This window comes from Rattus norvegicus, chromosome 12 (assembly GCF_036323735.1).
Source record: "Rattus norvegicus strain BN/NHsdMcwi chromosome 12, GRCr8, whole genome shotgun sequence".
Classification (NCBI taxonomy): domain Eukaryota; kingdom Metazoa; phylum Chordata; class Mammalia; order Rodentia; family Muridae; genus Rattus; species Rattus norvegicus.
In genome coordinates, this window is record NC_086030.1 from 46,587,833 (window position 1) to 46,612,986 (window position 25,154).

A 25,154-nucleotide genomic window follows, 5' to 3' on the forward strand; every position below is an offset into this window, starting at 1 on the left:
GGACCTCTGGAAGAATAGTCAGTGCTCTTAGCCACTGAGCCATCTCATCAGTCCCTACACTGTGGTATTTAAATATGCGTATAGCCGGCCAGAGAGATGCCTCAGCAGTTAATATCTAATGCTTGTATAGGGGACCAGGCAGGAGTTGGTTCCTGGCATCCATGCGGGACGGTTCATGAGTAACTGCAGCTACAGGGGCCCCGGGCCCTCTTCTGGCTCCGTGGGTGCCTGCGTGCATGTCCACACGGTGACATGCACACACTCATGCACACACAATAAAACTAACCTGCAAGAAGTAAAATAAATGTGTATATGATGTGTGAAGAGAGCGGGATAACTGGTTTATCTGTCTCCACATAAATCGTTTCTTTGTGTGAGGAGCATTCAAAAGCTGTTCCTTTAACTTTGATGAAATATTCAGTTACCTATTGCCAACAGTGTTTATCTTACCATGACATAGGACCTTGAGTTACTCTCCGAGGTAACTTCATCCCACATCCACTTACCATCCTCTCTCTTCCTCCCCGCACCCTTGCTAACCTCCAGTAATACCTACTCTGCCCCTCCTACTTCTTGGAGATCAATGTTCAAGCTTCCACCGAAGGCAAAGTGTAATGTTGTGTTCCCGACTCCCTCCACCTCAGTGTGTGAGTTCTCTATGTTACTGCTGGTGACAGAATCTTAGTGTATGTTGAATACTGTGTTATGTATACATACTAATTTTGTCTTTAGCTGTTTTGATTTGCTGGGAATCAAATCTAGACTAGATTGAACACAATCGTGGTAGGATGGCTATACACTGGGAATGAAGTCTAGGGCCCATATACATTCTAGGCAGGCATCTTCCTTGTCAGCTGAGGTTGATCCATCTCTCAGCTGTTGGGAGCAGCTCTGCTTCTAAGCAGCAGGTGAGCATTCTCTCTGTATGTCTTTGTTAGTATGGTTTTCTTTTTTTTTTTTTTTCTTTTGGTTTCTGAGATAAGATCTCACTATGTAGCCTCAGGCTGGCCTGAAACTTGATATTAGACACCAGGATGACCTCGAACTCTGGATCCGCCCAAGTGCTGGTATTAACAGGTCTCTTTTGTCCTTTAAATATTTTTTTAAAATTTTGTAATTGAAATCTGTTTACATCAGTTCATTCTTCCCCTTTGCTCCAGCTCCTCCCAGGTCTCCCTGACTGACTACCTCTCAGAATCAAAGCCGCCTTTCTGTCACCACTACATACCCATGAGCACACGCACACAGGTACAACCGCTGAGTCTGTCGACTGTTGCTGGTGTGGAGAGGGTTACAGGCCTGACCACTTGGTGTTGGATAAACAAAAGGGGCTCAGCCCCGGAGACGACTGATCTTCCTGTTCCCAGCTGTCCTCAGTTGCCTTTCCTTCTTTATCCAGGGTGGGTGGAGTCTCGTGAGATCCCCTTCCCACACTAGCACATCTGGTGATGATGCCCTGTTAGGTCATGTGTAGATGACCGTACTGTTGCAGGATAAGAGCAGCTTCCCTGTCATTTCTAGAAGGCGCAGTTCCACAGCAGACTTCCTGGTCCTCTGGCTCTGAGTAATCCTGCAGCTACTCTTCAGAAATGTGCCCTGAGTCTTGGGCGTCAGGTCGTCCTGTACATATAGCCAGCGGGGCTTGGCACCCGTGATTAGTTGTTCTCTGCCAGTCTGTCGGTTTGTGGTGTTTTGTTTTGTTTGCTGAGGGATTAGAACTGTACTTACCTATGGATGTAGGGATGAGTATTTAGAGCGTAGTTAGGAATTATGCTGGTTCTCCTCTACGATCCAGGACCTCCCTATGCCTGGGTAGTTGATGAGGTGTCCAGAGCTGGGAATGAGATCCTTCCTGTTGAGCAGAGCTTAGGTCCAGTTAGGTAGGTACTGGTTACCGCCGAGGTCTAGTGCCACTATTGTATCACTAGGGACATGTGTGGCTCCAGAGGCTCTTGCTTGAATACTTGCTCCTTACTTGGACCTGTTGGGACAGGATAAGAGGTGTGGTCTTGTTGTGCACGGTGTGTCAGTTGTGGGCAGGCTTTGTGGTTTCAAAAGACTCACACCATTCCCACTGCTTTTGAGATGTGAACGCTCGGCTGTTGCGGCTGTCTGCCGTGGAGCCGGAGCCGGAGGATGCTGCCTGTGTGTTGTGCAGTTTGAGCGTTTCAGGCTCCACATTGAGGTTGCACTGTGATCCATTTCGAGTTGATTCTTGTCTAAGGTGATAGGTACGGGTTTGATCTCATTTTTCTCCGTGTGGGTCACTTTCCTAGCACTGTGTGTTGAAGATGCTGTGTTCTCTAGTGTATGCTTCGGATCTTTGTCAAGTATGCAATACCTATAGTCTGTGTGCTCATGCGTGGGTTCTGTTTTGTCCCGTTGGTCCGCAGTCTGGTTTCTGTGACAGTAATATTCTGCTTGTTAACTGTGGCTCTGTAACATATCCTCACATCTGCAATGCTAATTACTCTAGTGCTGTGGTTTTTACTCAGGATTGCTCTGGCTATCCAGGATCTCGTGTGGATCCAGATGAATTTATAGGACAACCTCTTCTATTTCTGGGAATAATGAGATCCAGGTTCTGATGGGATTGGTTTGAGTGTGTAACTAGCTTTTGGTAGAATGATCACTTTACAATGGTCTACTGATCCATGAGCATGGGAGGTCTTTCCATTTTCAAGTATCCATTGCAGTGTTCAGACATACAAAGTCTTCATGGTAGAGTGCCTTCACCCTTGCTCAGATTTCCTAAGTGCTATACTTTCTTCTAGGATGTCGTGAATGGCAGTGTGAGCACGAGCGCTTCCTTAGAGTGTCTGTTGTCTGTTTATAGAAAAGCTGGTTATTGCCAGTTGATTCTCTATCCCACCATGATCATTTCTGTGGGCTTTCTGATGGAGATGGGGATCTCTCATGTAAGGTACCATCTGCAGACAGGGGTGCTTTGATTTCTTTTCCTGTTGGACTTTCTCCGCCTTCCTTCTCCTGCCTTCTTGCTCCAGTTAATGCTTTGAGCGCTGTATTGGAAGGGGGGAGGGTGGTGACAGCTCCTCCTCACTCTGGGTCTGCTGGGCTCCTTGCCAGGCTTTCTCCATTGCAGGTGTGGTGCTGAGGTTCCGGTGTAGCCTGTGCTAGTCAGGCTGCTCCTTCTTTGATCATGAAGACACTTGCAGTTGTTAAAGGCTTTTTCAGCCTCTGTTGATCATGTGATTTTAGTCTTGAAGTCCTGTTTGGTTGTTGTTGTTTTTTAAGTTATTACATTTGTTGACCTATTGGTCAACATGTTCAACTATCCTTGCGTTTCTGGGATAAAGTCGACTTGATCATGGTAGATAAACCTTTTTATTATGTCTATATTGATTTACAAGCATTTTATTGAGGATTTCTTTGTATGTTCACCAGGCATATTGGCCATTAATTACTTTAGAGTTAGTTCAGTACTGGCGTTGAAGGAGTTTGGAAGGCCCCTCTGTTTCTCTTTGGTGGGATACCACCAGGTTGGAAAGTCTGTAGAGTTCTGGTGCATATCATGTGGGCCTGGGCTTGCTGGAGTTGGAAGACATTTTAATTACTGTTTGAATCTCCCCACTTGTTACTCGTCCACCTAGATTGCTGCTCTCCTCTTGGTTTGACTTTAGTGGTTTGGATAAGTCTAGAAATTAGTTTATTTCTTTTGGATTTTCCAACTTAGTGGAATACATGTTTTTGGTTTTGCTTTTGTTTTCTTTTTAAGATTTATTTATTTTATGTACATGATTGCACTGTCACTCTCTTCAGACACAGCAGAAGAGGGCCTTGGATCTCATTACAAATGGTTGTGAGCCACCATGTGGTTGCTGGGAATTGAAATCAGGACCCTGGAAGAGCAGTCAGTGCTCTTAACCACTGAGCCATCTCCCCAGCCCCTATAGTTTTGTTTTTGAAACAGTCTCATTGTGTATCCCTGATTAGCCTAGAAGTCGCTGTGGAAACCAGGCTGGCCTCAAACTCAAAGATATCTGACTGCCTCTCTAGTGCTGGGTTTAAAGGTGTGTGCTACTTACTATACCCAGCTTTGGAGTACATGTTTGTAAAATATTTCCTTATAATCCAGATTTCTTAGTGTCTGCTTTAATATTTCTGATGGGGGGGGGGGGCAATCTCATTCTTACCTTGGTGAGGCCCACAGGCTGTCAATCTTATTTTATATCCTCAGAACACCGGATCTCAGGGTCATTGAGTCTTTGTATTGTTTCTGGGTTCTAGTTCTTAATTTCTGCTCTGTTTTTTTGTTATTTCTTGCTATCCACTGGATTTTGGGTTATTTTGTTGCTTTTTCCAGATTCTTGAGTTTTATTGTTAAGTCATTTATGTGTGTTCTTTCTAATTTTTTAGCATAGGCACTTAGAGCTGTAAGTTTCCTCAGAGGATTGCGTTTGATGTGTCCCAGAGGCTTGATGTGTGTGTTGTCATTTTCATTTAGTTTGAGAGTATTTTCTTCCTTGATTTCTTCATAGCTTTGTGCACTTATGAGAGGGCTTTTTTTCTGTCTGTCTTATATTTTGTTGCATAATTGTTAGATATTTTTGACATAGTCTATCTACATAGCTGAAGCTGTCCTGGAAGTCAGTATATAGACCAGACTGTATTTGAATTCACAGGAATGAATTCACACACACACACACACACACACACACACACACACAGACACACACACACACACACAGACACACACACACACACACACAGACACCCCTGGCTTGAAGATGGTTTTGTTATTCTAAAGAAGCATTCTTGTATGCTGATGGAGTATATGGCCTTTGGTTTTTGGGATACTCTGTGGATACCTATTAAGTCCATTCAATGTATAATATCACTTAATTCTGATATTTCTCTTTTAGTTTTTGTTCAGATGACCGACCTATCTTTTGGAGAAAGTGTAATACTGAAATCATCTACTATTTATGGATTGATGCTAATCTGTGTCCTTAATTCTGGTAGTGTACTTTTATGAATTTGGGCACATCAGCATTTGTTTGTAATGTTGTATTAGTTACTTTCTTTTTCCCGGAGCTGGGGACCGAACCCAGGGCCTTGCGTTTGCTAGGCAAGCGCTCTACCACTGAACCAAATCCCCAACCCTTATTAGTTACTTTCTTATTGGTGAGATAAAATCCCGTGATCAAGGTAATGTAACGAAAGCATTTGATTGGGCATGTGGTTTCAGAGCGTTAGGGTTCATCATGGCGGAGTGAAGACATGGCGGCAGGAATATCTATGAGCTCGCAACCTCCAACTGAAGCTGGAGGCACCAGGCATACTGAGGTGATATGAACCTTGTGAAACCTTAAAGCCTGCCCCAGTGACTTCCTAATCCTTTCAAATGGTCCAGCTGGAGACCAGGTACTCAAAACAGGAGCCTGTAGAAACCATTCTCATCCAGACTACCATGGATGTGTTCTTGGTTAGAAAGAAGTTTTTCTCTTGTGATGAGCTTAACTTGAGGTCTGTTGTGTCACATAGAAGGACAGACGCCTGCCCGCTTCAGATCCCATCTGAGTGAATGCTCTCCCATCCCGTCACTTTGGAGTGGTGCTTATCTTTAAAGCTGTGTGTCCTGTAGACACTGGGCAGAGGATTAATTCATTCAGCCATTGTCTTTTGATTAGAGAAGTGATGCTACTCATATTTATTGTTATAATTGAAAGCTGTTGATTGCAGTCATCTTGTTGGGGGCTTTTGTTGTTGGTTCTTTGTTTTGTTTTGTTTTTAGTTCCTTTTATGTTTCAGAAATTATAGTTTCCTTTTTTCTTTCTATAGTCTCTTGGCTGTATTTCCTCTCTTCAGTCTAAAATATTTACTTCTTCCAGTACTTTGTGTGGTGTTAGTCTGCTGGATGTGAATTCTCTTAGCTTGTTTGGACACTGGAAAGGTTTTCTTTGTCCTTTGATTACGGCAGGTAGTGCTGGGTACTAGTCCTAGGGTAGTGGTCTCCTAGAGTCTGAAGCTCCAGGCTCTAGTGGCTTTTAAAGTCTCCATTTAGAAATCAGCATCATTACTCAGTGGGTTTCTCTTCGTATGACTTATAGCCTTTAATACCTCTGCTCTGCCCTGATGCTTAGTGTTTTAACGGCGATATGCTGTGTGGAGTTTCTTTTCTAGCCTTGTCCATTGGTCTTCTGTGTTCTCGTATGGGTGTGTTTCTCCTTACTTTGATGACGTTTTCTTGCATGATCTTGTTGAAGATCTGGTCCACACTATTAACCTGGGATTCTTCTTCCTCGCCAGGGCCTACACTGAGAAGATTGGTTCCCTGCAGTCACCGCTGTGCTCTAAGTCTCCCCGGTCTCTGCTTGTGAGGTCTCATTCCTCCTGTCCCACCCTCACATTCTCATACTCCGTCTTCTCCTTGATCCTTTCTACTGTATGGCTTCCACTGGGTTTTCTAGTTGGCTGGTTGAGTTTTCAGTTCAGTTCAGCTTCAGTTCTCTCCAGTATCCCTCTTTCTTCACTGAGATCAGTTTTCAAAGCCTGCTGTCTCCATCACTTCATTTGGCTGTGTTGGAATTGTCTTAGACACCACTCAGGTATTTGCTGTCTCCTTGAGGCTCAGTGAGGTCTCGTGTCTTTCTGAATTCTTGGAGTTCTTCGATGGAGGTTATAATTATTTTCATCTCGGCGTTCGGATTCATCGAGGTAGTTGAAATGTTTCATTAGAAAACATTCTGTAGGCCCAGTGAGTGGGACGAGAGGCGTGCTGACCTGGACTTTCACACTGTTTTAGTTCTGTGACATAGCCCGGGAGCGGACGCCTTCCTTGGGTTGTGTCTGAGACTAGACAGCCTTGGATTAGGCTAGAGCAGGAGCTGTGAGGCTGAAGCTAGGCCAGGTGAAGCTGTGGGCCAGAGCTGGACCTGTGTGTATGGAGATGTTAGGGGTACATACGGAGTATTCCTTTTTGTCTTTGATAACCATTCCAACCACGGTGTGTGATTACCTCAGGGTTTTGATTTCCATGCTTCTAGTATAATTAGTGACGCTGACCGTTTGTATGCGCTTATTTGACATTTCTATTCCGTATACTGAGATTTGTCAGTTGCCATTTTTAAAATCAGATTATTTATGCTGTGTTGTTTGAATTCTTTTTTTTTTTTTTTTTTTTTTTTGGTTCTTTTTTTTTCGGAGCTGGGGACCGAACCCAGGGCCTTGTGCTTCCTAGGTAAGCGCTCTACCACTGAGCTAAATCCCCAGCCCCTGAATTCTTATATATTCTGAACTTTAATCTCTTCTCAGATTAATAGTTTACGGACCTTTATTCCCATTCTGTAGACTGTCTTTCTACTCTTGTCTCCTTTGTCATATGAAAGCTTGCTTTGGTTGATATGATTCCGTCCTCCTCCTCCTCCTTCTCTTCTTCTTCCTCTTCCCCCTCCTCCCCCTCCTCCTTCTTCCCCCCCCCCCCCACCTCTCTCTGATTATTGGGTTGGCTTTTTTTTTTTTCTTTTTCTTTATTTTTTTCTCTCTCAAGACAGGGTTTCTCTCTGGAGCCCTGGCTGTCCTGAAACTCACTCTGTAGACCAGACTGGCCTTGAACTCAGAGCTCTGAGTGCCTGCCTCCTGTGTGTTGGGATTAAAAGGTTTGTGCCACCACTGCCTGGCCCATTTTTTAATTTTATTTTGTTTTTATTGCCTGTGCTTTGAAGATTAAAAGAAAAAATCTTGGGTTGGGGATTTAGCTCAGTGGTAGAGCGCTTGCCTAGCATGCGCAAGGCCCTGGGTTCGGTCCCCAGCTCCGGGGGGGGGGGGGGGGGGAATCTTTGCAGACTAAGAACTTGAATTGTTTTAACTTTGGGATTTTACATTTAAACCTTTGATCTGTTTAAATTGGTTTTTATGTGTGTGGGAGATAAAGATCGAGCTTCTGTGTTCTGCATACATCTGTCCAGTTTGTATCCTCCAATGTGTATTGTTTTTGTCTTTGTCAAAGACTCGGGCTTGGGTTGGGGATTTAGCTCAGTGGTAGAGCGCTTGCTAGACCCTGGGTTCGGTCCCCAGCTCCGGAAAAAAAAGACTCGGGCTCTATATTATTTTCTCTTTGGTCCATATAATTTTTCTTATGTCAGTACCATGCCTTCTGGGTATATCTTGAAGTTAAACACTATATTGTCTCCGGCTTTGTAATCTGCCTCCCTGGTTTGCTGGCTCCACGAATCTTTCTGGATAACATACAAGTTTTAGGGGTGTTTTTTTCCTATGAAAAATGCCATGGTATTTTGGTAGGAATTATATTGAATCTGTAGATCACTTTGAATAGTATCAGCATCTTAACAATATCCCTCCAGTCTAGCCATTCTTGGTTTGTGTGTGTGTATGTGCACATGTATCTTTAGTTTTTTTATCAGTATTTTCTTTTTTTTTTTTAAAGATTTATTTATTTTATGTATATGTGAGTACACAGTATTTTCTAACTTTCATTTTGGAGATCATTTACTTCACTGCTTAAATTTATTCCTTGGCCTTTTATTTCTTTTTTTTTTATTTTTAAGATTTATTTATTTTATTTATGTGAGTACACTGTAGCTGTCTTCAGACACACCATCAGAGGGCATCAGATCCCATTACAGATGGTTGTGAGCCACCATGTAGTTGCTGGGAATTGAACTCAGGACCTCTGGAACAGTAGTCAGTGCTCTTAACCGCTGAGCCATCTCTCTAGCCCTAGCCTTTTATTTCATTATGTTGCGAGCAGGATTGCTTTCTTAATTTCTTTCTCAGAAATTTCATTAGTGTTTTATTAAAACCTGTCAATTTTTATATATTGATTTTGTATCCTACAATCTTACTGAATTTAATAATTCTAACCGTATTTTGGTGAAATCTTGAGCTTTTTCTGTGTATAAAAATATGTCTTCTAAAAGTAGGAGTAAACTGACCTTTTTTCATATTTGATGTATATTATTCTTCTTGTCTTGTTACTCTAACAAATCTAATACACTAAGAGTGGAGAAAGTGATCTGGTTCTGATCTCAAAGAACACAAGACAACTATTTTTTTTTTTAAGGCATTTAACATGGGACTCACAGTTCCAGAAAGCTGGAGTTCACAGCAAGGGAACATGGCAGCAGGCAGGCTTAGCACTGGAGAAGTTGCTGAGAGCGTACATCTGACCCACAAGCCAAGGCAGAGAGAGGGGGTCTGACCTGGTGAGGGACTTTAAAACTTCAAACCTTCCCAGCCCTCAAGACACACCTCCAGCAAGGCCACCCACGCATCCTTACCAGAGTTCTAAAGTGGAAACTTGTGGTTTCTTTGGAAAGTCATTTATGTCAAATGATGGTTTGCTGGGGCACACAGGTGGAAGAGTGTTTTCTGAAGCAGACACAGTGAGAGGATGTTTTGCAGAAGTAAACACGTGACAGGATGTGTGATTAATGTTAAGGAATATAAATATAACCCAACACATGGCAGTCGACACTGGATGGTACTGGTCCGCCTTGCCATTCTTTACTGGTCATGACTTCATAGAAAGAAATGCACCGGGGGCTGGAGAGATGGCTCAGGGGTTAAGAGCACCCGACTGCTCTTCCAGAGGTCCTGAGTTCAATTCCCAGCAACCACATGGTGGCTCACAACCATCTGTAAAGAGATCCGATGCCCTCTTCTGGTGTATCTGAGGACAGCTACAGTGTACTTATATATAATGAATGAATAAATCTTTAAAAAAAAAAAAAAAGAAAGAAAAAGAAAAGAAAGAAATGCACCAAGCCACTTCTGGAGGCTTCTTGCCACTTCCACAGACTCAGGCCGATTGACAGAGTGAAGTGGAAGTTTCTGGATATATCAGCTGATACAGACGCCTCTCGTGGAGTTTTGCTGAGGCAAGCCCCTTGGGAGGACCGTCCGTGATGGTGGGAAGGAGTATAGACAGGACCCAACAGACAGTGACTGCACTTGCATAGCCAGCTTTGCAACACTTCATTGGCCTCGAGTCTCTGGCTTTGCTGATCTTCACTTCATTGAGAGGCACTTGGAGAACTTCTCCTGGCCTCCCTGCTGGTCCTGGTCCCTCCTGCTGACTCCTGCCCATTGGCGGAGGCCTGGCTGTGTCTGCTAGGTCATGCCACCACTGCTGACTCGTTTCTATGCTGACACACTGAACTGGACAGTTGGAGATTGAGATCACCCCAAGGCACTACTTCTAAACAGTATAAAGCAGAGTCTCGAGGTTTACAATGCAGATTGGAGTTGCTCCAAAGAGGTCCACTTCCTCTGTAGCCTAATAACCTTTCTTTTCCACTTCCTCTGTCAGTTCCACCAAGTGGAGACCAAACGTTAAAATATATGACCCTGTGGAGCCCTTCTCATTCCAAACCCCTCAGTGTATGGTAGGCTTCAATAGCATACATGATGTTCTGAGTGCCTGGGGCTTTGTTTTGTTTAAAAAGGTGGGTGGCAGGTTGTGGTGATAAATGCCTTTGGTCTCTTAGAAGGCAGAGGAGGGTATATTTCTGAGTTTAAGGCCAGTCTGGTCTACATAGCTAGTTTCATACCAGCTAGGAACACATAGCAGCAAGCCTCGTCTAAAAATACAAAACAACAAAAACCTGCATAGAATAATTATGAAGAGAGCTGATCTTTGGAAGGCCTCTTACTACTGCCCTGTGTCCTGAGTTACAGATAGAGGAATAGATGTCCCTCCAGAACTGCCCCTTTGTGTAGAAGAATAGCTTTCTTGGTTTTTTTTTCTTTTTTCTTTTCTTTTCTTTTTTTTCTTTTCTTTTTTTTTCTTTCTTTTTTTCGGAGCGGGAGACCGAATCCAGGGCCTTGCTCTTGCTAGGCAAGCGCTCTACCATTGAGATAAATCCCCAACCCCAAAGAATAGCTTTCTAATTCGGGTCTGTCTTGTTTGTTTTTGAGACAAGATCTCACCATATAACCTAGTCTGGCTTCAAACTGGAGATAATCCTCCTGTTTCAGCCTCTTGAGTTCTGGGATCAATGTTGAATATGTTTATAATTTAGAAAAGAAACATGGAGATTAAACGAGTCATTTAGTTGATAGACAGCGTATGGAAAAAGAAAAGCTGTTTACCCTTTCCTTTTTCCATGTCACCTTCTGTCATCTGAGAGCCAGGTGGCTCTCTTTAGACAACCTATCGTCCCTGGCTCGGAGATGTCACAGCTCATTATGTCCCTAAGGCTTTTATGATGCTTCCTGATACTTTGATCAGAAAACATTTGGAGCCTTAGAGAGGAGTATATGTGTGTATACTCACTTAAGAGGTGATTACATATGTGCAGAAATAGCTAATACTAATCCTTTAGTCAGATCTAACGGTCTAAACTAGATCGTAATAGGGAGGCTAGATTGTTCCACAGCTATGGTGCTTTCTACTAAGGCCAGCATCCACCAAGGTAACCCATGGTGAAGGGAGCCTGAATTCCTTTTCTAGGGCACTCACATTGGAGGAAGTTACCCCAGGAGCTTTCCTAGGCCAGCTGGACTGGATGTGTAGATGGGCTTCTCTTTGGTTTTGTGAGTTGTGTCAAAGAGGTGACAGAATCATCCTTGAGTTACTTACCCAGGGCTTTACAGATCTATCTGTGTTTGACGGAAGAAGAGAAAAGAGGAAGGCATGCTCTCTGATAAACAGAACCTGGATTTAAATATGTGTGCACATGTGGCAGGAAAAAGAGAGAACGACTTGGTGAAGGGACCAAGGGAAGGACCTGGGTGTGGATGTGTATAAAGCACATGATAAACACGCACAGAAGTTACACGAAGAACCCAGTATTGTATATTCTTTAAACAGTATATTTTTAAATCTGAATGTTTCAAACCCCCAAGTTTAGTGACTTCACAGCAAGCAGTCAAACTGTAATATGTGAGAGAGTTTTAATGATGGGCCTTCCATTCCATTGTAAGAAATTTCAAGTGTGCTAAATAAAACCTCTTAGCATTTAAAAATGGCTTGCTCCTGTAATCAGTGGAAGCGGGGGAAAAGCTCTTTCAAACTGTTGGAGGCAGGATTGCAGCCCGGCTCTAAGGGGAGCCAGGACTTATTCCCTGTGCTGTCTCAGAAAATTGAGCACTCACCGAGATAGCATAGGAAGTGTGGAGCACTCCCCGAGACAGCACAGGAAGTGTGGAGCACTCCCCGAGATAGCACAGGAAGTGTGGAGCACTCCCCGAGATAGCACAGGAAGTGTGGAGCACTCCCCGAGACAGCACAGGAAGTGTGGAGCACTCCCCGAGATAGCACAGGAAGTGTGGAGCACTCCCCGAGACAGCACAGGAAGTGTGGAGCACTCCCCGAGACAGCACAGGAAGTGTGGAGCACTCCCCGAGACAGCACAGGAAGTGTGGAGCACTCCCCGAGACAGCACAGGAAGTGTGGAGCACTCCCCGAGACAGCACAGGAAGTGTGGAGCACTCCCCGAGATAGCACAGGAAGTGTCGCCACAGCTTCTACCTAGAATAAGCACTTGGTAAAGGTCACTATTGTGGCTTTTAGGTAAGAGTGACGAACACATGTTTGATGGTGATTGAGAAATCTAAAATAAGCTAGCAGTAACTGAAACTAAGCTTGACTTATACAAGAGAAGTAGTTTGGTTTGGATTTATCCTGCTTTGTGTTTTATGATTTATTATTTAAAAGATAAAAATATAGAGTCTGGCAATATGACACACACCTTTAATCCTAGCACTCAAGAAGCTAAGGCAGGAGGATTGTTAAGATGAGGTCAGCCTAGCCATATAACCCGATTTTTCTTAAGAACTGTCTTCTTCTAGCAGAAATGGGTTGATATGTGGTTCTCTAGTCCAGTGAGGCAGTATATGTTGAATTTATGGAACGAAAGCAGAAACAAAGATAGACAACTGATTACTCTCTTCTCAGAGGTAAAAAGAGCTGTTGAAGACAGACCCTTTACGGAGAGCACCTCACTGAGCAACTCGCCAGACACCACGACATTATCATCCCACCTTCTCTGATCTCTCCCTGGAGCGTTCCTCAGCTATGTTGGCCTCAGAGAGATCACAGAGTGTTCTTGCTTCGCTTCATGGCTCTCCTCTGTACAGGGCAGCATGTTGGGCTTCCCATGGTGGCATCAGGCCCTCGAGAGAGGTTCACGCATGACCAAGTAGACTGTTCCAGATCACCTTTTGTAGCACGAGAGAATAGAGTAGGAAAACTGGAAATGGCAAATCTATCCTTAAGAATTAATGTTCAGAGCCATACCATACACGATGAGGAACTCCAACAGCATCCATGTGGAGGAGAAGTGATACAGAACAGACGACGATAAGTGATGTCTTTAGTGATGGCTGAGGAGGTGGAAGGGAGTAATGGAGAATCCCTAAAGGGGCTGAGGACAGGATCTCTTACCTGCAATCCTAGCTCTTAGGACTGAGGCAGGAGGATTGCTGCAAGTTCAATCCAGCCTGGGCTACACAATAAACCTTGAAACAACCAGAAGCCCAAGGCAGAAGGTAGTACAGCCATTTTTAGTGTCATAGCATATTGAGACTCTTGCTTTAGAAGACACTTGCTGAGCTTCTGAAGACAGAGTGACGCTGATGATAGCCAGCATTGAGGGCTGCTTGTCTCTGGACCTGATTCCTCTGGTCAGTGAAGTAGCCTCAGACCGAGGCAGTCATTTACTGTGGTAGTGGAAACCAACACTTACCCAAAAGTTCTGTGAGACATATGTACAAAGAGACCCTTGAGAATCTCCCTTTGATCCATTCTGAAATCAGCTTGTCTCTGGCAGGCATCTGAAGTTGAGAGACAGCTATCCATGCAGGTCCATGCTCTCAAAGAAGACTTTCGGGAGAAAAATTCATCCACCAACCAGCATATCATCCGGCTAGAGAGCCTTCAGGCCGAGGTGAGTGAGGCTTCTGCGTGGCCACACTGGAAACTGTGTACTGGGTCTTTGGATAAACAGTCCTCTGAGCTTGGGAATAAACCCCCTGCTCTCTATAAGACGTACCGAAACATCCAGAGACGTTCCTGTGAACTGAAGTGGGGACACTTGCTCCTGTGGGTAGCCTGTTGTCTGGAAAAAAAAGGCTGTTGAGAATTACAGCTGGGGGAACAGAAATCCTGAATGACCCACTTTTTAATGAACAGTTGCTACAAGAAACAGCCTTGCTGTCCCCCCACAAAAACTGGGGGAGAACATTGTCCCCCTTCTTCATTGCTCTTAGGTCTAGCTCAGTGCATCACCATGTGTCAGGTGTCATACAAAGAACTCTCAGCACTAACGCACCGAGAGTCCTCCAACGTAGGACAGAAACTTGGGTTTTACAGAAGAGAACAGCAGATTCTGTTGAAGAGTTAACGATGAGAACACTTTGTATGATACCTGAAACGTGGTGGTCATGTAACACGTTCAGGTCTGTGCTACCGGCCAGATCAGGGAAAGAAGAATGTGGTGCTTGGGGAGTGTCCTGTGAGCAGCATGGGGTCTGCACACAGAGCAAGAGTTGGAGCAGCTGAAAGGGGGCTCTTCCCAGGACAGACTCCCACCTGATCCTGTAGGGACCTTCATCCCTTTGGCTAGTCAGACTCTGAGAAACAGTGCAGAGCCAGGCGGCAGGAGCCCCTGTTCTGTAGTTAAGGGATCAGCCCTTGTGCTCAGCCCAGAGAAACCTTCCCTGAGTCATAAGTGACCTGAGGATGTTTTTCCTAAAGTCTGTCAATATCTTCTCTTTTCTGCCTCCTATCCCCCCCTTTCCTCCTTTCCCTTGGAATTCCTACCGATATTGAGCAGCAGGTTCTGGAAGTAAGTAGAGATCGCTCCAGCGGGGTTCGGCATGCCTGTCTGTGACCATTTGTGTGCATGACTTGCCATTCTACTGCCCTGCCAGGCGCTCACTCCTTCAAGCTGCCTGCCTTCCTCTCAGCTCCATCTGTCCACTTTCTCTGGCCTCACAGGGACAGGCTTCCCAGGAATGCTTACTGCCAGATTTGGTCACAAGTTCTAGGGTACATAGGGGTTGGTCAAGTGAGGAAGTTGGCACACTAATGCCAAACCCTGGCCTCATCTAGTGACACTGCTGTTTGAAAGGCTAAACTGTGAGATAATTCCTTTCAAATAAGTAACTTCATAAAACCTGGAAGCATAAGTGTATCTTTTTTTTTCCCCCGGAGCTGGGGACCGAACCCAGGGCCTTGAGCTTGCTAGGCAAGTGCTCTACCACTGAGCTAAATCCCCAACCCCCGCATAAGTGTATCTTAAAGGCCACTTACATATCAGAATCATATCTGGGAAACAAAGATGATCCCCGGGAAGGAGAATTGAAAGGTCAGAGGGCCCTTACGTGAAAATGAGCTCGAGTGAAAATTCCCTTGCATGGGTCAGTCAGTCTACGTCAGTGAGAGGAATAGTAGACCCATTCACCACGGGGGCTTGCTCCTTTTGGTCTCTTACCCAGGTGCACACTTGAGAGACAATATTTCTTTGTTTGGACAGACACCCGATCTCTCTGGACAAAGGCCATAGACCTCACTTCCCAGGACAACGTCCTATCTGATTGATTGGTGGCCAGGGAGTATCTGTGCACAGAGCACAACTCTGATGCAGAATGGGAGGAGCCAAGAGGCCGAGGGGAAGGAAAGGCAGAGCCCAGAAGACAACAAGTCAGACATTTTTTAAATGTCCCCTAGAAAAGTGCTGAGGTCGGTCCCCAGAACTTAGACAAGGGAGAGCCGTAAGACCTCAGGTTAGACCACAGAGAAGGAGAACGTCCTGAGCATGGCAGGGGAGGAGTCACGAGCATGCAGGTGGATGAGAGATCACTGTGGTAGGAACTAACATGGGAGAAGCAGGTGGCTGAGGACCTCGGGACTCTAGAGGCCTTCCCTTCCCCCAAAGCCAGGGCTACCTGGGAAAGCTTTCTGGAGCCCCGAGGCATGGTGGTGCCCTGGATAAGGCATTTCTGTTCTTGAGTATTGCCTGAGCTTCCTCACTGCAAACCTGGAAACCAGAAGAGTCTAGGCATCTCTTTCCTTAGCTTTCTCCCTGACACTGAAGAGAGCTTACAAGAGATGCATGTGTCTTGACACTGACCACAATGTGCGAAACTTCAGCATTTCTCATAAGGGAGACCGGTGCTGCTTCTCACAGATTCCAAGTTCAGATAAACCATGAGGCCTCCGTCAGCTCTTTCCAGGGCCTAGGCTGATGTAGACTCTACCTTCTGTGCCCTTCTGGTACCTCATAAGCCAGGGACCAGGGTCTGAACTGGGATGGTAGCTCAGGGGAACTGGCAGTGGGCAGAGAAGGCCAAGAGCCTGTTTGCCAGAACACAACAACTCTGAGGGAACTTCCTGGTGCTTGTGACTTGAGGTGTAGGCAGATCAGGTGCTGTTCTGCCAGGCAGGGCTGAGGTCAGGCAAGGTGGGGCCTTCTCTGACTTATCTCTGGAATTTACGGAGCACTGACTATCCTCCCTCTGCCTGGCAGCCCACATTCTGGCTTCCCCTGGGCTAACTCCTACCCCTTCCCAGACAGCTTTCTAAAGGGGAGGGCCTTTCTCTTCAGCCCAGGATTGTACAGCTCTGTCCTCCAAGATGAGCCCCAAGTCCCTGGGCACAATACCCAGAGACACATAGCATCATATTTGGGACTAGCCCCTCCTCCTACGCTTAGCCAGATAGAACGCTACACCTCCCTGTGGTTCTCCGTCTTTTCAGATCAAGATGCTGTCGGACCGAAAACGGGAGCTGGAGCATCGGCTCAGTGCCACCCTAGAGGAGAATGACCTGCTTCAAGGGACTGTGGAGGAGCTACAGGACCGGGTGCTGATCCTAGAAAGGCAGGGCCATGACAAAGACCTGCAGGTACTGGACTGAGATGCTACTGCATAGAGCTAGGGCCAGACCAGGCTGGGGGTGGGTGAGTGCTTAGCCATGGCCAGCACCACTGCTGGTGGCCAACTAAGTGACCCTGAGATCTCCACATGGGTCTTATACCTCCGAGGAGACTCTAGCATGGCTGTACCTGGGTAATTAAGTGTTCTCCAATCACCCCTTCTGTGTGCTCTGAGCCACTGGTCCCATGTCACACAGTTCTTTCTGGGCAGTTAATGTGGGAGCACTCAGAGTCTCCTGTCCTAGTAGCTAGCTAGCATTTGTGAAGTCTGCCACCAGAAGATTTCAAAGGGAGCCCATGGAGCCCTGTTCTCCGCTCCCAGTGTCCTGTTGTGCTGTGCACAGGGTAAGTTTAGTTGGCTGGCACAAAGCAGAAACCAAGAGCCTTCCCAGGAGCCCAGCAGGCATACTCAGCTTCTGCCTGTTGCCAGAAAGGGCACAGGCCAACCCTTCATGAACCTAACTGATATTTTTTAACCTGCCTGAGACACACTGCTTCTTAATCATTTTTGCCCTTGTTTGGAAACTGCCACTAGACTCCAGCTGAAAAAATCCAAGCTCAGACTTGGAAGAAATAACCTCCAAAACAGAAAAGTAATCTCCGATCTCCCCAGAAATACGGGGCAGCATCTGTCCCCAAGGTGCTGGGCTGGGCTGGGCTGGTTCTGCAGCATAGGGAGAGCATTATTTCCCTCTGGGTGGGTGGAGAGAGTACAGTGGTTTGTGTTGGTATCATTTGTAATTGGTTGGGCAGGCAACACTTGAATGCCAGGTGAGTCCCTACCCAAAGACCGGGCCACAGAGGCCCCACTGGGTTCGGAGGAAAGCTGCTCAGAGGTTCTGATGCGGGCTGACATTTTAACTGAAGCCAAGCGTGGTAGGCTATGCCCATGATACTAGCACTTGTGAGGCCAAATAAGACAGAATTTGATTTCAGAGTTAGCCTAGGCTATGTAGCAAGTTCCCGACCAGGTCAGGCTGTATTGCAACTGTCTCAAACAATAAAAGGAAGCAGCTTCTGAGTCTGGAGTCCAGTGACAAACATCACTGTCACTGCCTCTGTTAGCTCAGCTCTCAGTTTTCTTCTTTCAGGGTCATTTAGCAGGTTCCCCCCTGGTGATTTTTGTTCCTTCGACTAATAATTTTTCATATTGTAGGGCCCCCAACAAACACTGACTAGAAAATAGGTCTGGGCTGTACTTCTGTTGTTGGGGACTTGGCCAACGAGCATAGACCCCAGTTCTCAGAGTGAAGTGGGGAGTGGCAGAGAAAATGATGCCGGTCCTAAAGCCTTACAGCAGGTTTCAGCATGGAGAGAAATGTCTAAGGCTGCTGATGAACAGCAGAGAGCGGTACAGGCCACTTTCATCTGCTTCTCTGAAGCCTACATTAAACAAATCACTTATTCAGAGTCATGTGCCAAGTCCTTGATAGCATGGAGACCGGAAGCCTCCCTCACTCCTGCACTGTAGCAGAGTCCCCTGTTGCTCATCTGCCCTGCACGCCCTCCTTGGACCAGCACCAGCCTTTGGATCCCCATGAAGCACTCTGAGACGGAATAGAGAGGAAAAGAACTACAAAACCCAGAAATAGTCCTTGCCAAAAAGAAACTTTGAGCCTAACATGGATTTGCAAATCAAAATTATTTCCACTCCCTAACTAGGGACCTAGAAATGAGGGGAAGGAGCGAAATGAGGGGAGGGCCCACCAGTGTGGGCCCTCAGTGCTCGCTGGTGTAGACGGCACCTGAGGTCACACAGACAGGTCCACCAGCAAGGAGGACATTCCACCCTTTTCAGAGAATCATATTTATTCTCACCTTTCCTACTTGTGGAGCTGTTTCTGTCTGTGCCTTCTGTTTATGTAAAATCTCCTTGTCACTAGTTACTGTTGTCCTCCAGAAAGCCAAAATGGCCTTAAATAACAGAGAAAAATCCAGCTGACCCAGGTAGCTTGCACATTCCTAACCCAGATTTGTAAAGTGTTGAGTCAGTGGCCTTGGAATGTGTTTAATCCCTTGGTTTTAAATCCTCAGATAAGTCTAGGAGGCTGAGCAGTCAAGGCAAAGGCCTCGGCCAGCAGGAGAGCCCCTTTGATCTGCTTCACTGTTGACTAGGCCTGGGTGTGTGTGTGTGTGTGTGTGTGTGTGTGTGTGTGTGTGTGTGTGTGTGTGTGTGTTGTAGGTGCACATGTGAAGGGGTTTGTGTGTGTGGGAGTGTTGTACAGGTGCACATGCCGCAGTGCACATGCCGAGGTCAGAGAAGAGCTTTTCTGAGTCAGTTCTCACTTTCCAGCACATGGATCTCCAGGATCAGATGCAGGTCGGCAGGCTCGGTAGCAAGAGCCTTTGCCTATTGAGCTGTTCTCCCAGCCCGAAACAGAGGTTTAGGCCAATGATCAAATTCAGCTTTGGTTTTTGGTTTTTGTCTAAGGCCTTATAACAGTTGTTAAAACTCACTGCTCGCTTCATAACAAGCATTTTGCTAAACTTTGCTTGTTTGCTTTCATTTTGTTTGAGATGGGGTCTAAGGTTAGTCCTGGCTAGCTCAACTTGCTGGGTGAACAGAGCTGGCCTTGGGCTCACATTAGGCCTCCTGTCCCTGTTCTCACGTGCTGGAATGACAGGTACATGCATCCAGTCTTGGCTTTGATCCTCGGTAAAGAAATCAGTCGTCCTTCTAAGGGGCACTTGGCCCCTTACAGAAGTGCGTAGGGCCTGTGGGTAACTCATAAAGCAGACGTCCTGAGGACAGACTGCCCTGACCCTGGCTCTGTCACATACAGTTAAGCAAATCACGCTCCCTCACACCATCTCAGCCCCTCCACAACAGGAGAGGAGGCTATCCTCCTCACTTCCCTGCTTCAGGACTGAGAACTTAGTAGAAATACAAAGCATTTCATGTCCTCCTCTTTCATACGTAGAAATGCACTGCCGTCTTTCTAATATAGAGATACTATATATTTTTTTCTTCCTTTCTATTTGAGACAGAGTTTTTTGTCTAGCCCTGCCTGTCCTGGAATTTGCTCTGTAGACCAGGGTAGCCTGGAACTCTCTGCCTCCCGAGTGAGGGAATCAGTGGTGTATGCAGCCATGCCCACCTAGAGACTACTTTTACATTACAGGATTCCTATTGCCAGGCTCCTCCTTGGTTGGATTTGAGTTTTCTGCACCTCTGTCCAGGTGGTGAATCAGTCACTGACCAGAGAATGAGGCACCCCCTGGCCTTTTGTTCTCTTGATGTTACAGTGAATTACATCTCTTTGAGTGTGCGTGAGTAATTGAACTAATTGTGTCCAGTGTGTAAGAACTTGTATCTAACTGTGGGAACTGCTCCTGCTGAGATGTGTGTGGAGTTTCCTAGAGAATAATTGAAAAGCATTTGCTACTTACCGAGCTGCTTGTAACCGTGCCAAATGCTTCCTAGGAATGTCTCTTTATTCCTTGTAACCCTGGCTTATTTTGTTTCCTTTTTCTTTCCTTCCAAGTTTTCGCAACACTGGGGCTGGAGGAGGTCCCGTTGTAGCAGCAGGTGTAGCTGCAGGTATAGCTGGAGGTGTAGCAGGAGGTGCAGCAGGAGGTGCAGCAGGAGGTGTAGCTGCAGGTGCAGCAGCAGGTGCAGCAGCAGGTGCAGCTGCAGGTGCAGCTGCAGGTGCAGCTGCAGGTGCAGCTGATCCAGGGACAGGCAGGCAGTTTGCCAGGTCCTGTCCTGTCTGCAGCTGGGGCTCATTCAGGCCACTCACCAGCCACTCCCTGGCAGATAGGCTGAAGGTGAGGCTCCAGGCACCCAAAGGATTGGCTCAAGTCTCTGAAGCACTGGCTCCTTTCATGAGAACCAGAGTTGCCACCACCCACGCAGAGCCCCTGCATCTGCAGGAGGCACAGCAGCTTAGTGGAAAGAAAGCAGCACAGTCCGCTCCTCAGTGCTGGGCTTGTTCCCTAGGCCTTGGACACCCAGGGTTGCCCCTCCAGCACTGAGCTATGTTCCCAGCCAAACCCTGGCTGTTAAATTAATGGCCACCCTTGTGGGAAATGTACATATTGCTCTTTTTAAGGAAACAGAGATGGCTCCAGAAATTTCTCCACCCATACTAACCTTTAGAGGGAAAAAAAAAAATCTGTGTGTGTTTGCTGGTCTGTATACCGGACACTGTCTGAGGAGATCTGCAGGGGCTCTGGTCTGGCTGGAGTGATCAAGTAGTTGCATACTCCAAACAGGAGAGGGGGGTCAGTAGAGGGGGGTCTAGCACTGCAGTGAGACACAGCTACAGAGCAGGGCTGGTAGGGTGGTGTGAGCAGGGAGGCTGGTGTGAGCAGGGAGGGCCGCCTCTGACTGCTGCTGCTGCTCCGACAAAGGACTCAGCTAGCAAGTGAGGTGCAGCAGTAGGAGCCAAGGTCAGAGCCACCGGGCAGGAAGTGACTGTGGTGGGCCCCAGGTGGATGTTTCAGGAGAGAACTCTTCCCCAGGCCATGTTATAGCCTTTATACGACAGAGCTCTCAGTGCCCTTGGTGGAGTAATTCTCACCCCTTTATTCCTCTGCACAGGGTCTTATATACATGTTGGGGTCTGACAGCAGGTACTTTCTATTGGCTTGGTCTGAGATGTTAGGGATGCCTCATCTGCATGGGGAGGGGCTTGGGTGCTGCCCCTAAGTGACTGACTGTTGAGATCCTCTCCATGGGGTGCTGTGGTCACATGACAGGGGCCTGGTCAGGAGCAGGTGACATTCCTCCCATCCTCAGCCTAATCAGGTTTCCTGGCACTGTCCGCTACTGCCGTGTGTGTGTGTGTGTGTGTGTGTGTGTGTGTGTGTGTGTGTGTGTGTGTGAGAGAGAGAGAGAGAGAGAGAGAGAGAGAGCGCGAGCGAGCGTGCTTAGGGGACAACTTTTAGGGGTTGGTCTCCCCTTCCCCACTGTGGGTTCTGGGGATCAGATTCACATCTGTCAGTCTTTATGGCTGTGCCTTCCTCTGCTGAGGCAGACTACGCCCTCTGCCTCACCTTAATAATTGTTGTTAAGCTTTATTATGTATTTGGGTGTTGTGTCTGCGCATCTGTAGAGCATGTGCATGCAGTGCCCTCAGGGGCCAAAAGAGGGCATCAGATTCTGTGGGTTAAGAGTTACAGACAGTTGTGAGCTGCCTCGTGGGTGCTGGGAATCGATCGTGGGTCAGCTGGAAGAGCAGCCGTGTTCTTAACCGCTGAGTCACCTCTCCAGACCCTCCACTTACTGCTTGAGACAGTGTCTCTCTCTGACCCTCTCATTTCACTGGAAACATACACTTCAGATGGAGTTGCTGGATCATTGCAGAGTTCGTGTTTAATTCATTTAAAAACCTGCTAAGGAGGGCTGGCAAGATGACTCCATTAAAAGCAGTGACCTCGTGTATCATATTCCTGCACACACATCGTACATAACACACATACTTACACTATAATAATAACATTCCTTTTTTTATAAAAGAAACTAAGGGGTTGGGGATTTAGCTCAGTGGTAGAGCGCTTGCCTAGCAAGCGCAAGGCCCTGGGTTCGGTCCCCAGCTCCGAAAAAAAAAAAAAGAAAAGAAAAAAGAAACTGCTAGGGACACTGAGTGGCTAAGTGTACACTTCCAGCGCTCATCGGGAGTGAGATTTGTGTCTGTTCCCATTCTCCCCCGTGCTCAGTGTTTGCAGTCCTGTGGTCACTGTGGTCCCTCATCACTGTGGTCCCTCGTTGGTTTTCTACTCTGAGGGGCGGGGAAAGCCCAGCGGTAGAGCCTTGGTTGTACACAGCCAAGCCTGCCATGCTCTACAACATGAGGACCTGAGCTCCAACACACCTCAGGCTCACTGGCCGGCCAGCCCAGCCTAATCAGCAGTCCCCCAGACCAGTGGAAGCCTGCCTCGAAACACAGTGGTTCCCAGGGAAAGGCACCCAAAGGTGCTACCATTTCAGAGGTTTATGTAAGATTCCAAATTTCAGGTCACTCTGGTTATACAGACAGGCTCTATCAGAAGGAGGAGAGGAATTTAAAAATACTAAAATCTCCAATATTTAAATTAACCATTACTAAATAATGTCATACTTTTCTCCCCTCCTCACCCAAGACAGGGTCTCATTACATAGCCCTGGCTGACCTGGAACTCTTGCCTCTACGCCCAAGTATCTGGGTGTGTGCCGCCATAGCGACCCCTTGAGTCTTTTGAATCACTCGTTTCTTCCGTTAACTTTTTCCCCGTGATTTCTGAAGGACCGGAGTTGTTTGCTCTGTTGAATTTCCCAGAGGTGGGTCTTGCTGACTGGATCCCCCATAGAACCTGATGGGTGTTCCTCCTTCCTCTGTTTTTCTGAGTTGTTGGCCAGCCTAGCCGCAGGGTCAAGTCCCCAACGCTGCTTGCCGAGATGTGGATAAGCTGCCCAGCCTGCGTGTTCTTCCCACAGCTGCACCAGAGCCAGCTGGAGCTCCAGGAGGTCCGTCTGTCCTACCGGCAGCTGCAGGTCAAAGTGGAGGAGCTGACGGAGGAGAGGAGCCTGCAGAGCTCGGCGGCCACCAGCACGTCCCTGCTGTCAGAGATCGAGCAGAGCATGGAGGCTGAGGAGCTGGAGCAGGAGAGAGAGCAGGTGCCGAACTGGGCCGCAGGTTCTCCTCGTCCTCTTCAACACTACTCTGATGGCCACGGGCTGGGGTGTGAGACTCACTGGTCAGCCACTCAAACCTTGAGCAGTGCAGCCAGAGCACGGTGACCTGCTCAGTCTCTCCTGGGCCTCTGAGGTGATCTGGAGTCCTGGAGAACTTGCAGTCCATCCCTTCTGTGCTGTTTGCCTGTTTATGTCCCCCCACCAGGCTCTGACTGCAGCGTACAGCTAATCATATGTGACAGACACATTTCACGCGGCAGATTAGTGGGTTAGAGGGTGAGAGAACAGGGAAAACAGTAATTGGGGATAGCTAATCACTGGGACGAGGAAGACTGACGCAGGGCAGTTATGGCAGGCTAGATCCACGCCAGCCAGGGCTACGTAGTAAGCTCAGAAAGAATTGAGCATGGCGGTAGTGGTGCCCGCCTTTATTTCCAGTGCTCAGGGGGCAAGGGTGGGCAGATCTCTGTTCAAGGCCAGCCTGGTCTACAGAGTGAGTTCTAGGACAGCCAGGGCTACACAGAAAAACCCTGTCTCGGAAGAAAAAAAATTGAAAGTCTAAGATGTACTAGCTCCAAACTAAGTATTATGTCTTAAGATATTTAAAACCCTTGCTCCTAAAGTCAGGGTCTCAGGTCCATGTGTTTCGGGTTGGGCACTACTGACCCAGTCCTCTCTAGAGTCTGTAGTGACATAACACTTTGTGACACAGCTGAGGCTGCAGCTCTGGGAAGCCTACTGCCAGGTTCGCTATCTGTGCTCACACCTTCGAGGGAATGACAGCGCCGATTCAGCCGTGTCCACAGACTCCTCCATGGATGAGTCCTCAGAGACCTCATCCGCCAAGGACGTGCCTGCCGGCAGCCTGCGCACCGCCCTCAACGATCTCAAGAGGCTGATCCAGAGCATCGTGGACGGCGTGGAGCCCACGGTAAGGGCCGGCTGTGGGCTGTGGGCTGTGGGCAGCCTGTGGTCAGTGTGCGGGGGAACTCGATGCAGATGGGACAGTAAGTCCCCAGGTTGAGAACCATGAGCACCATGGCATCGTCCTGCTAACTGTAGTGTGCACAAGGGAACAGTGGGCGTCATAGCCAGGTAAACTCCCGAGTTGTTCTTCTGTGGTTGTCCTGATAGCATAACTGGGTGCGAGTGGGCAAAATGTAAAACTTAAGTTTGCCAGGCATGGCGGCTCACAGCTTCAACCCCAGCACTCTGAAGGTAGAGGCAGGCGGAGTACTGGGACTCTGAGGCTGGCCTGGTTTATGTAGTGAGTTCTAAAACCACCAGAGCTACGTAGTAAGAACCTGTCTCAAAAAAACAACAAAATCCCTAAGGCCTCTTCCCTGGAAAATCTCAGCACAGACTGAGGAAGTGAGCAGGGCTCTGAGAACCCAGACAAGGCCTTATGTGGGACGAAAAGGGATTTTCTTCTGGCTCCCAGGGAGGCCTGGCGTGTCCACAGAGCCATGGTGGTTTCTCCTTGACTTCTCCCGCATCTCACCCTCCTCCCACTGAGGAGTTACCCTGTTATATTAGAGGCAGTGAGGTGGAGAACAGATGTTTCTGTCGTTACAGCCTGGGTGGATTTGCAGAGTGGATGGTAGGAGGCAGTGTGGGATAAGGAAGGTGTCAGTGATGTGCGCCATTGATAACGTAGGCAGCTGCTTCTCCCAAAG

At 47.2% G+C, this 25,154-nt stretch overlaps 1 protein-coding gene across 5 annotated transcripts in view; it reads left to right on the top strand.

Moving 5' to 3' along the window:
• The window catches only part of Bicdl1 (BICD family like cargo adaptor 1), an 89,352-nt gene that overhangs the window by 50,308 nt on the left and 13,890 nt on the right, over positions 1–25,154 (top strand). For 4 of the 5 annotated variants that reach the window (XR_010056386.1, XM_008769234.4, XM_063271347.1 and 1 more), the window contains exons 3-6: positions 13,755–13,871; positions 16,685–16,831; positions 23,281–23,460; positions 24,191–24,409. Coding sequence is in view for 4 of the 5 variants with exons in the window: in XM_008769234.4 (XP_008767456.1) it covers positions 13,755–13,871; positions 16,685–16,831; positions 23,281–23,460; positions 24,191–24,409 (663 nt within the window). In the remaining variant the exon portion in view is untranslated. The other variant, XM_063271348.1, reaches the window with a different exon arrangement.